This window comes from Chrysemys picta, chromosome 7 (assembly GCF_011386835.1).
Source record: "Chrysemys picta bellii isolate R12L10 chromosome 7, ASM1138683v2, whole genome shotgun sequence".
Classification (NCBI taxonomy): domain Eukaryota; kingdom Metazoa; phylum Chordata; order Testudines; family Emydidae; genus Chrysemys; species Chrysemys picta.
In genome coordinates, this window is record NC_088797.1 from 123,801,041 (window position 1) to 123,813,042 (window position 12,002).

Genomic DNA, 12,002 nt, shown 5'->3' on the forward strand with positions numbered 1-12,002 from the left:
ACTAAATGGGATTGGACTTTAACAACAGCAGCAGCAACAACAGCTCCGGCTCATCCAACTAACTTCTTCTCTTTTACCCAAAAGGACCAGTGTTGCCCTCTTCAATACCATCTGAGTGACTGTCAAACAGGCTAAAGACGCTCTCCTGGGAAAGGGAACAAAACATGTTTTTAACCTAAAAGCCTTAATACTTTACATTTCAAATGCTTTAACTGTTTTTCCTTCTTTTCTGTTTCTTTAACGAAAGGTTAAAAGGATTTTTAATGGTGTGTTTGCCATGGTACTAAGCAGGCTGTCGTCTCTGTATACCCAACCCCGAACTTTGTTTCCAACTGTTAAGTGCTGGACAGTGACTGGGTTATGTTAACACCTTTTGCAGGTCTTGCAGTGTAGATGGGACTCAGCTATCTGTTCACCTTGTTCTGGTTTTTGTATGCCTGGGGGACCAGTGGGAGCCCAGTTGGGTAAACTCAGTTCCTGCAGGACTGTTGTGTTGTGACTGGATCCCAGGGAAGAGTGGGAAAGACAACATTGATGTGGCGTTCACACTCGGGCGATGAGCTCTAAGGATGCTGTTTATTCATCCCTTGATTTTCCTTTCAACAAGACATTTAGTCTAGGCTTTTCTTCCTCCCACTTCCCCTTTCGAGCGCTATGAAACTTTAAATCCTGACTGGGATGCTTCTGTTGCCCCTCAGCACAGAAGCACCAATTCCACAGAGCTCAGCCATCTCTGCTGCAATACAGACACCCGCCCACACCCCGTACCCGCCCTGCACTCTAGCAATCATATTTAGCTTTCAGTTATTTATGCTGCTGGAAAATAACATGGCGTTCACACCCCCGCCCCTGAAACACAATTCTGCTTTTGTGCCAGGACTACGATCCTTCATTTTCATTAAGTGTATAGAGACTGAGATGAAAACTGCCCATTGCGCTCACATCCCTTGGCTCAGGATGAGAGAAGCTGGTGGTTTTTACAAATGGCCTAACTCGCCCTGGAAGGGTAACGGGGAGTTTATTTACATGAAGTGTAAATAGAAAATTGCCCCAGCTAGAATGGAAAGGCTATGCTGGGCTCTGCCATCGCTGTTTCCCCACCAGCTCTGCACTCTTACAGTATCAGATGTTTAACGGCTGTGCCTAGAAGGAACTGTAGATCCTTACTCTGCTGTCGTCAGGGGTTAGCCTAGAGGATAAACAGAGTGTTTCTTCCAGCTCTGGATTTTACACAGCATTAGCTGCTTTAGGAATGTCGGTCTGTCTCCTAGTGTTTTGTCCGCTGTGGGTCTAACTCTTAAGAGCTGGGGGTTGTTCCCTTCACCTGCATGAAACCTGAGCAATTACGCTTTATTTTCGGTAAAGCACCTGGGATGTAGGAGTGTGAATTCTTCCCTGACTCCCTCCCCCACCACATACACTGGACCATGATGCCGGGTTAAGACACATTCCTCCCTTCCTGTACCCAATGCAGTGCTATCTCCCACAAACTCATGAGGATTTCCATTGGAGAATTATCCGCTGGGGTTTGCCTCTTTGCCCCCCTAGAGACTCTAGATCAATCACTGGTGAAGAAGTCATGGCAACGTAGCATAGCGCTGTTTGGAGCTGTGTTGCGAAGGTGGCTGGGTACCTGGGGAACAGTGCAGAAGTGCTGGAGAGTGTTTTGAGGAATTGTGGGGCTTTACTTCCCTATTGGAATGACGATAGGTTGGAAATGCTGCTAGATGAAACTTTTGGGGTTTGCTTTCTCCAGTGCAGTTTTTCCCCACCCAGGGCAGAATGACCCTTAGTTTCACAGTATTGAAGTGTTTGCCTGAGCCCAGCAGCAGGACACTGGATTAGTTTCTGCTTTTTCCTGACCAGGAGCAATGCAGCAGACATATCATCAAGGCGGATAAACCTCTGATGTTTCCATGGCCAGAGAGACAGCAAGAAGTGCAGCGACTTAAGACAGATTTCTTGTGTTCCTTTGTTCTTAGTCATGCAAGGAGAGAGAAAACTGCAGTGCTGGTAACTGGGGCTGGGCAATGGTTTCAAACTAAGCCAGGCTCAAGAGAGAGGTTCCTGGGAGGGAAACACAAACCTCCTTAGGCAATTGTGGTTTTGAGTTCAATTTCTGAAGCACTTGCCAGTGCTGCTGGTCAGAGGACGTTAGTGGTTAGGGCCTGCCTGCTCTGTGGTGACATTCATGGTGGGGATCTGGCTGCAGCCTGGTAGACTTACATGGTTCGTTCTTGCAGTATAATGGGACCGTGCCATGGTTCTGCTGTGTTCCCAAAGCATACTCCAGCACTGGTTAATCCCCAGGCCCAAATCCTGAGAGATCCAGTGCACCTGCAACTCCGATCGACTTCAGCAGGACTTGCTGGTGCTCAGAAGGGCTCACAGTTTGGCCCTAGGGCGCCATTGAGTGCCGTTTGGGAACAAGGTAAAAATAAGGAGCAGCTCTCTCCCTTCTGCTCTCACGTGTAAATGGGTTCCTGTGTATGGTAGTGCAGAGGGGACCCTACATGGACTGCAGAAGTGGTGGAGTGAAGGAGGGGTGGAAGATGATGCTTTTCAGTGGAATTTTGGCAAAATCTTGTCTCCATTGGGAATCTTCCCCGATCAATGGCCAGGCACCAGTGTATCTGCACAAGTGCAGACAAGGAAAGCGGTGGTTTACACCAGTAGATCTCACCATGGTTTTAAGCAGGACTAAGCTCCTTTGTTGTAAATAGCAGCTTTGCCTGTCTGCTGTCTTCCTAGGCTGAAGTTGTGGCCAATTCCCAGTGTTGGCAAAGCTTTGGTTGGCAAAATAACAAAGGAACTGACCAGAGAATGCAAAAAAGATCCATGTCTTTAAAACAATCTCTGCAAATTTCGCAATGTTAAAACAACCCTGGGTCAAAGTCTGTTCTTTGATACTTTGTTGTCAATCCATGGAAGTTAGTGACTTTACACAATTTACCTCAGGTATAACCAAGAGTAAACTCCAGTCCGTCTCCCTCTGCCTCACACACAAACTCAAACGTAGCCACAGGCTTGTGGATCAAGCTGACAGCCAAGCTGGTGAAGGCAATGGAGCATGCACCTTGTTTTTGTTGCCCTTTGTTGATAAGGGTGTGTTGGGAAAACCAGTGTGACCTGCAGAGCTGCTGCCTTCAGCCAGGTGGATGATATACGTAAGGGTAAACCATGAAAGGAATGTGTGTGAATGAGAGAGAGGAAAAGAACCGACTGGGAAGAAAATAAAAACCCCAAATCAATACCAAGCTGGAAGGGATTAAGGAAAATGATTAAGGGGAAGAAGTTCTTCCATAGGGCTAAGGTGAGTTTAGTGATGCATCTTATTGAATTATATCTGATAGTGTGTATTTCCTTGTTACCAGCTCTGCTGGAGCAGATCATTTCACGATCTCTTTTATCGTGTGGCTTGTCTCTGAATCCGACAACTCAGCCATGGCTCTCACATAAAGACTCTTGTGGCCTTTGCACATTGGGGGAAGTGGAGTTTGAAAGCTAAACCCACTCTTGTAGGCAGCGTAAGCAGCAGTGGTGCAATTGATGCATTTTCAGATAGTAATAAGATTCTCCGGTGTTTGTGGGTCTGTCTGCCAAAGTCCTTTGTGAGCAAAATGTTGCCCAGAGTGCTGGCGGGTGTTTCATCTACTCATGTAACAAATATATTATTTAGGGTTTCTAGCTGTCTTTTGCCTTTTGCTTCATTGATTTTTATCAGTAGTGCCTTCCGACAAACATATATAGACTACAGTATTCTACGGTACTTGCATTATTGCACCTGTTGGACCACCATTGGACCACTATTGTCGAACACTGTCGTTTTGTTTTTAAATAAGGATGGATTTTGATCTTGCAGGTTTTAGGGGCTTATACAGAGAAGATTGTCAATGAATGAGGGGGTGGAACAGAAGGTGGAGAGTATTTTAAAATGAGTTTTCTTTGCTACGCCTATTCTAGGAGAGACGTTTGCTAACTGCAATTAAAAGTAGAGCGAGGACCCTGTGAATTTTAGGGTTTGATCAAGTAGTTATTCAGCAAGTGGAACTGCCTTTGATTGGCTGCAAGCCAGGGCAGGTGTGTGCTGGATGCTGTAGGAAGCACAGTAAGTTAATATACTTGCCTTTCACCTTTGGAAAGCTGGTTTCAAATCCAGCGTAACTCTCACCTCAAAATAAGTTTCACAGACTGACTTCAGGGACTTTTTCTAGAGAAGTAGAAGGTGACAAAGCTTTAAAATGGGGACACGACTGCCCCAGTGACATGAGCAGGTGCGTTCATGAATGTCTATAAAACGCTCTGAAGTCTTCGGATGAAAAGTGCTCGGAAAGTGCCCAGTGCTGCCGCTGTTAAAGTAGTAAAGCCAAACCTTTCTGACCACTTTGCCTTTTTCTGTTTTCAGAGTCCTTTTAAAAAGGTTTGATGAATAAACAAAACCTCAGCAGTTAGTGACCCAAGAAAAATGAAGTACTCCGCAGAAATATAAATAATGCATTTCTTTCTTGGGGCTAAATACTGGCTCCTTTGAATTCAGTGGGAGTTTTGTAGGGAATGGAGGAGTTGTTTCCTAGTTTAATTCTAGCTTGGTACAGTGATGCACCAGTTGGTGCCTGGTTTGGGATGTTCAGTTGCAAAGCCCTCACAGTAGTTCATCTCCGCCTTTAAACAGCTGAATCCTGGAACTTCCTTGCAGAAAGCCATTCTGGTTTGCCAAAGTCACTGTGTGGCAGAAAGAAACTTGGCTTTTTCCTTTGTGTGTTTGCCAGGGACTCTTTCAACAGAGTCAGGGCTGAAGCTTTTGGGGCTGTGCAAAAATTCCTGTCTTAGGGCTGCAGGTGAGGAAAAGCTCAGAGAGAGATTCTCTGCCCTGGGTGGTGGAATTGGACTCGCATGTTTGTCACTGAACCAAGCTTTTCACAGGGGAAAAAAGAATTAGTTGCTCATGATCAGGTGTGAAACTGAAAATGGAATTTACACACCAAGAAGGGTCGATATTGCATTGTGGCAAGACAGGTTGAGGACACATTGTGTTGCACTGAGTCAGGAGTGTAGTGTCGTCAGCACCGCAATTATAGATTGCGTAGTCCAGGCCTAGATTTAGGGAGATTCTCTTTGATGACACTAGGCATCACAGGGCGTGTTACTCTAGGGAGCTAGAGAGTCAGTGAGAATCACAGGGTCTGTCTGAGTCCAGCAGCCTCAGTCTAGAATCCCCTTTGTATTCATTACTAATGAACAGTGTCTCATCTCTATTACAAGCTATCTTACAAGGACGTGTGTGCTGTTGCATCTTCTGGGAAAGAGATGGAGCTGTGCTTGCTGACACGGAACAGAGAAAAGCCCGGGAAGGCTCCTTGTGCTTTTATAGAAAACAAGGTGATGCTGTCTTTATAGGATGATGAGTGTAACAGAGGGTCATGTTTCAGGAGGGATATAGTTTGGTAGGACATGAGGATCTTGGAGCATGTAACGCTGGCCTTTAGGGATGCTCTGTGAAGCTCTCCTTCCCACAACACTGCCTGCCTGCCGCATTACCTACTGCTAATGAAACGTTAATCTCCAGATTAATCTGATTTCTGATCTCTGGTCCCCCCAGGCCAGGCATGACTTGGAAAGGGAAACTTCAGAGCTACTAGGAGGATGTACAGTAAAACCCATTTTAACACACTTGCTAAAAGAACAGACTGGTTTCAACCAGTAACATTTTGCCCAGAGATATGCATCCAGCGTTGCAGTGTGAAATCCTTTTGAACTGAAGGTCTGCTACAGGAACAAGGAAGGTGGAGCATTGGTGCACCCAAATTATCTGTTTAACAGGTTAGTGCTCTGAAGTACACTGCACGAGCCACAACCCAAGGCTTGAGCTGCTCTTACAAAACAGCTCTCTGGGTTCCCATTACAGGCACTGCGTTTGCTTTGTAACATCAGCTGAGAACATCAATTAAATATGGGCTGATGCGTTGCGAGCTCAGACACAGTCATAAAGTTCCTGGTTCTTGCACTAGGCTGCATCCATTCCCTAGTCTCCACCTACGATTCAGTTTGAGTTGCCACACCTCATGGATTTCACTGTTAATTATTAACTGAACATTTGTGTTGTCCACACTTGCCTTGATATGGGAGAGGCCTTTTTGTACACACAGAGCAGACAGTCGGGTGAAACAGCTCATTTGGAATGGGGAAGAAATCAGAGAAGATATTTTATCCTTGTCAATAAAACTAGCATCTTTGCTGGACTGGGCCCAAACGCCTTTATCCAGTGCTGCCCCCTCTGTTTCTCAGCATTCCTTTGCTTACAATAAAGATAGGGTTACCATAGCTAATAAATAAAAAAAGAGGACCCTCCACGGGCCCTGGCCCCACCTGTTTCCCCACCCCCAGCCCCGCCCCAACTCCGCCCTTTCCCCGCCCTAACTCCGCCCCCTCCTCCCTCCCACTCCCAGACATGCGGAAAGGGTTGCCCGAGCGCTACCGGCTTCACGGTTTGCCGGGCAGCCCCCAGACCCTGTGCCCCCCTCCCGCGCTTCCCCAGCGCAGCTGGAACCCGGGAGGGGAAGCGCCCTGCCGGGGGCGCAGGGTCTGGAGGCTGCCCGGCAAACCGTGAAGCCGGTAGCGCTTGGGCTTCGGGCAGCCCCCTTGCCTCCGGACCCTGCGACCCCAGCCGGGCACTTCCCCTCCTGGGCTCCGGCGGCGCAGGGTCCGGAGGCATGGGGGCTGCCCGAAGCCGGCTGCCCGAGCGCTACCGGCTTCGGGCAGCCCCCATGCCCGGCTCTTAAACAGAGCCGAAGAGTCAGAGGAGGAGCAGAGCCGCCATTTTCCCGGACATGTTCGGCTTTTTGGCAGTTCCCCCCCGGACGGGGGTTTGAGTGCCGAAAAGCCGGACATGTCCGGGAAAAAGAGGACGGATGGTAACCCTAATAAAGAGCTTAATTATAGTCAGAGGAGAGGAAAATCAAGAGGCTCTGTCCACAGCCATGTCACCGACCCTCTCCCCCTACATCATGCACAGTGCTTTGATACAGTGCAATCTGACTTAGTATCACAACCCCCATTCATCTTCCTTCAACAGCTTCCTGCATGCGTGTGTGTGTAGTGTGTGTTAATCACGTAGGTCCCTTCTGTACTGTAATTCCGTCGCTGTTAGAAGATCTGGTTGCAACTCTGTATTCTTCAGACACAAGCAAAAACTCTCTTGTGCCTTGCAATCTGAATGGGACCAAACCTCAGTTAATCACCCATCTTGCGATATTTGCTGTTTTCCTTATAGCTGCAGCTTCTGGAGTTGTGTTTATGTGTGAATCTCAGCTTTCCTTTTAACAAAGAGGAAGATTCTAGCCTTTATGGCTGCAGAGATAAGCTCGAAACTGCAACTCCTAAAGGCTCAAGCTCCAGAAGGGAAATGAAAAAGAAACCAACATTACATTTTTAAAATCCGAGGATTTTTCAGCCGATCTCATGGTTTTTGAATGTTTACGGTTGCCGTCCCGTGCCTCAGCCATTCTGTCTTGCACTGCAAGACATCAGCATCAGCAGAATGGCTGCTGTAATTTTGAGCAGCCTCCTGGCCAGTGGTTCTCAACCTGTTTACCATTGTGGGCCGCATATGTGGCTCTCTAAGTGTTATGTGGGCCACATCCACACACTATACATACTCCCTGTATGGCCCTGAAGATGTCACATGGGCCGCAGCTGTGTGCTGATTGGGCCACAAGTGGCCCACGAGCCACAGGTTGAGAGCCCCTGCTCCAGGCTCTTTGAATTACGCTAAGGGAAGGAAAGCTGTATTGCACCCTGCAGCTGCCCAGAATCAGGAAGGCCCCGATTCTCCTGGGATGTGCCTTTACATGCTACATCTCCTGGGACCTAGCATAGGATCTGCCCCCTGGATTTTAGTGTAACTTCAGCACAGTTTGGGAACTCTGCTAAATCCCATCTCTGGCTCTATCGTCACTGGAAAAAAGGAGTGTGTGTGTTACTGCAGGATAACTAATGCGCATTAGCTATTCCACAGTAAAATCAGAGTGGAGACAAGGCATTTTAGTTTTACCGCAAGGTAAACCAGGCCAGAACAACCACCGGTGGGGCAGCATAGCTGACCCCGCCGACCTACCTTGCAGTAAACAGTACAGGTGCCTTGTTTCCCTATAGGATCTTACAGTGAAATAACTAGTGTGTTTGTTATCTTGCTGTAAAAAGACATCTTTGTGTCAGTAAAAACAAAGCCTATGCTGGAAAACGGAGCCATGTTTAACCATAGTGAGGATCTAATGTTTTATAACCAGGTCCCCCCAACACATACGACCTCCGTAACATCTCTGGGTGGGACAAAGGGAGCCAAGGTCTCCACCAGAAGCCTGACAGTCATGCTCACACAGGGGTCCAGGGCTTCGGAAGCGCCCTCTGATAACGGAGTCTGCAGCCAGAGCTTTATCCACCCCTCTCATGTCTAATCTGGTTTTCCTCTTTGAGTCAGGTCCCTGGGAAGATGCAGCACTCCAGAAAGACATTCCAAGGGTTTTCAGTCATCCCACAGGTTTAGACCATGCTGAGCTTGTGAACTGAACACCTGCTATTCCATTTAAGTAGCAACAAATAGGAGAGCGGGGCGTGGGGAGGAGAAACACCCCAGTGAGGTATTTGCTGTGATATGCTATATTTGATTTTGGGTTCAGAATGAAGGCCATGGTGAACACCTTCCAGAGGGCTCTTCAGATTTGGCTGTCTTGGTTCTGAGAATGATTTCTGGTGTGATGGGGTTAGATTGTGGAAATTAGCCACACTGAACAATCGCATTTAATTAATACTCCAGGGCTCCCTCTGCTGCATGTCTCTTGATGCTAGGAGCTGTGTAGTTTCCATGTCAGAGTGAAGTACATCTTACAAAAGACAGTTTATTTTCTTACTTTATTTTTGTTTTAAATAATTGACCTCAAACAAGCCAGGAGACTGCGTGAATTAAGGGTAGGAGTCTGTTTTTCTTTGGTAATAGTTATTATATTATTTTATTTATATTACATTAGGGCCTCCAGGCTCCAGTGACGATTGGGGCCAGGCATTGTACGAACTCATAGGAAGAGCCAGTCCTGCCCTGAAGAACTTAGTGTAAATGAATCACTTTGTTTTTTGAAAGGCGACTTCCATCTGAACACATGCAGATGAATTCAGCCTAGCAACCCCCTTCTGAGTTAGGGAAGCAGTATTATTGTCCTCCGCATTTTACTGATGGTGCAGGGGGAGGGACAGAGATGTGAAGGGACTACCCAATAATCAGCATTGGTAGATCTGGGAGAAGAACTCAGGATTCGTGACTCCCAGTCCCTTGCTGTAGCTGTTAGACAATACCCTCTCTCCCCCTTTGTGTAAATAGTACGGAGCGCTGCCAACAGGAACAGATCAGGCAGGTCTGGGTCCATTCTAGGCGTCAGTGCGGTGAAACCCAGGAAATCACAAGGCTCTTCTTCTCAAGACCAGGAATGCTCACATCTGAGGCAAACCAAATAGTTCAACCCTAAGACTAGTGGCTTGTTGGTATAGTGTATGTTGCTCTTGTTTTCTTATGGTGATTAAATCTCTCTGGGGCCATCGGAGAAGAATATATCGTCCTTCCTTCCTGTATCTCTTGTGGTTAAAGCAGAGGACTGGGACTCAAGAACCAAACCCAGCTCTCCCCACTGCTAGAGCCTTCCTGTCTGACCTTGGGCAAGTCACTTAATCTCTCAGTGCCTCCGTTCCCCATCTGTACTGTGGGGACAGTAGCACTGCCCTCACAGGGGTGTGGTGAGGATAAATACATTAATGATTGTGAGATGTGCAGATGCTATGGGGATGGGTATCTTACCTTACCACGGATGGATCTTATAAACTGATTCCTTTCGTGTGGATCAGAGCTGGAAGCAATAATTGTAGGGACAGGTTCAGATCTAGGGAATTAAAATCAGAACCCTCCCTCCTCCTCCTCCACTGAAATTTGGAAGAGCTATAAATAAACGGTTCCATTTTCAGCCCATCTCTCGTTGAAAGCATCGGTTTTTAAATCGTGTTCTCAGACTCAAGACCAAACTCCTCTGTACACAGAATGGCAGTCTAGCTAAAAGAGAAATCGCCCGGCAGTTTGCTTAATTAGCCCGATAGATAGGGATGGGCCATGGTTTGTTTTTTATTTTCAAGCCTATGGGTTGGGTTTTTGTTTTGTTTTTTAAACCATGGTGATAATGAGTTAATCCCCTGCTAGTCTAGATTTCCCAGAGGTGCTCTCACTCTCTGGGATAGAAAGCAAAGCAGTGCCCCTTCTCTCCACCATCTGGCTGTTGCTGCCTGTGTTGGAAGTAGGAGCATCTTCCCACCCCAAATCCTTTTGCATATTGATACTAATCTACCAGGCTCAAAGTAAGGGTGAGACTTCAAAGACTCCCACCCCACGTCATATCTACATCGTGTCACTCAGGCTCTACAGAAAACCGATATTTGGAAGCAGACTTAATCACATCACTGCACCTGTTGAAAATTTAGGATTTTTTAAAAACAATCCTCCCCGAACTCTCAATAGGTTTTCCTCCTCTCTTCCTGAACATACAAGGTTATAGTGCATGTGATGATGTGGGGAAGAAACACTCAGGCCAGCCAGAGATCTAGGGTTTGAGTCACCTGCATCTGGCTGAGCATTTTTATACTATATATGTGTGTGTACGTAATATATTTAGTTACTTGAGCCAAGTTTGCCCCCAAAGAAGAACCTAATTAAGCAAGATAATTTTGCAGCTGGATTGTTGGCATCATCCAGTGCATCCTTGGTAAAACACCCACACAGTGTTACGTTTTCCTAGTGGCCTGTGCTGTTCTTGTGGAAGACAGCTGACATTTTAGTCCTGATTTATCCGCACTCTCACCACCTTGTACCTCCTCTATTTGATTCAACTAGTCACAAAGGACAAAGGTTCAACCATCGGGTAGCAAGTGAGATCTCTCTAGGAACATCATTGAGTGAAACTGACTGGAACAAAACCAGAGAAGACATGGGACCAGATCCTCAGTTGGTGTAAAGGGCTGGTGCAGCTGCATGGATTTCATTGGCGCCATGCCCTTTTCCACCAGATGAGGTTACGGCTCATGGTGATTTATCCCTGTGTATGCAGTTCGTCCCACCCAAATCTTAGTGAAAGGTTGGAAAACTCACAGTGATGACAATATTTCTTGACTTAAGACTTGGCGACTTAAAAGCCAGCTGGCTAAAAACCTAGAACGTCTTTATCATAGACCGCCATCAATGCTTTTAATATTCAGCCAATACACCAGGACTGTAATTGATACCATACACCATCTGGTCCACTAGCAATGTGTCCCGGGAGGAAAGGCCCTCTTCTGAATGAAAGCTCTGGAGTAGTGGAGGAGCATGTATAGTTTAACACAGACGCCCTGTAAACAGTTGCTATGACCACCCTGCTCCTGACAGCACATATAAAATGGCTGTTGTCCAAACTCACCCACTTTCCAAGGGTTGCCTTCATTCTCAAATAAAGTAACAAAGCTCCAAGGCAGGACTGTACTTAGAAGCCTTATGTTTTTCTCCTTGTCGCCTTTCTAAGGGGGGCTGGTTCAGGTTTTCCCAGCAGGACATGTTGTCCCTCCCTTCAGCACTTCCTTGCTTCGGAGAGACACTCAGCTATTAATGCTCCGGTGTAGATCTAATGAGACCGTCCTGGTTTGTCTGCCAGGCTGAGTCAGCAGAATAGCTTTGTACTGCCCTACAGAGTCCTACATCCTGACTACCAATTTGTGGAGCCCAGATTTCAAACCCGAGCACCTTGTTTAACAGATCTCAGAACTCAATATTGCACACAAATACCCGTTCTGTAGGACTGAGGCAGTGATTTGAGCAAACCAATTTGGGATTTGGACATCCTGCTAAGAAGCCCATGTTTGATAATCATGCCAATAATAAGATATAATTTTCCTTTTATGTTAGCTGCATAATTTGGGTATACTCAAACACAAGTAGTCAC

The 12,002-nt window shown here is 46.7% G+C and overlaps 1 protein-coding gene across 6 annotated transcripts in view; it reads left to right on the plus strand.

Moving 5' to 3' along the window:
- The window catches only part of SH3PXD2A (SH3 and PX domains 2A), a 387,168-nt gene that overhangs the window by 85,421 nt on the left and 289,745 nt on the right, over positions 1-12,002 (plus strand). The window contains exon 1 of one of the 6 annotated variants that reach the window (XM_065552550.1): positions 2,922-3,313. The exons of 4 other annotated variants lie outside the window; for them this stretch is intronic. In XM_065552550.1, coding sequence (XP_065408622.1) covers positions 3,200-3,313 — 114 coding nt within the window. In that variant the 5' untranslated portion in view covers positions 2,922-3,199. Of the gene's footprint in view, positions 1-2,921; positions 3,314-12,002 lie in introns of those variants that run through there. One more of the 6 variants, XM_065552548.1, reaches the window with a different exon arrangement.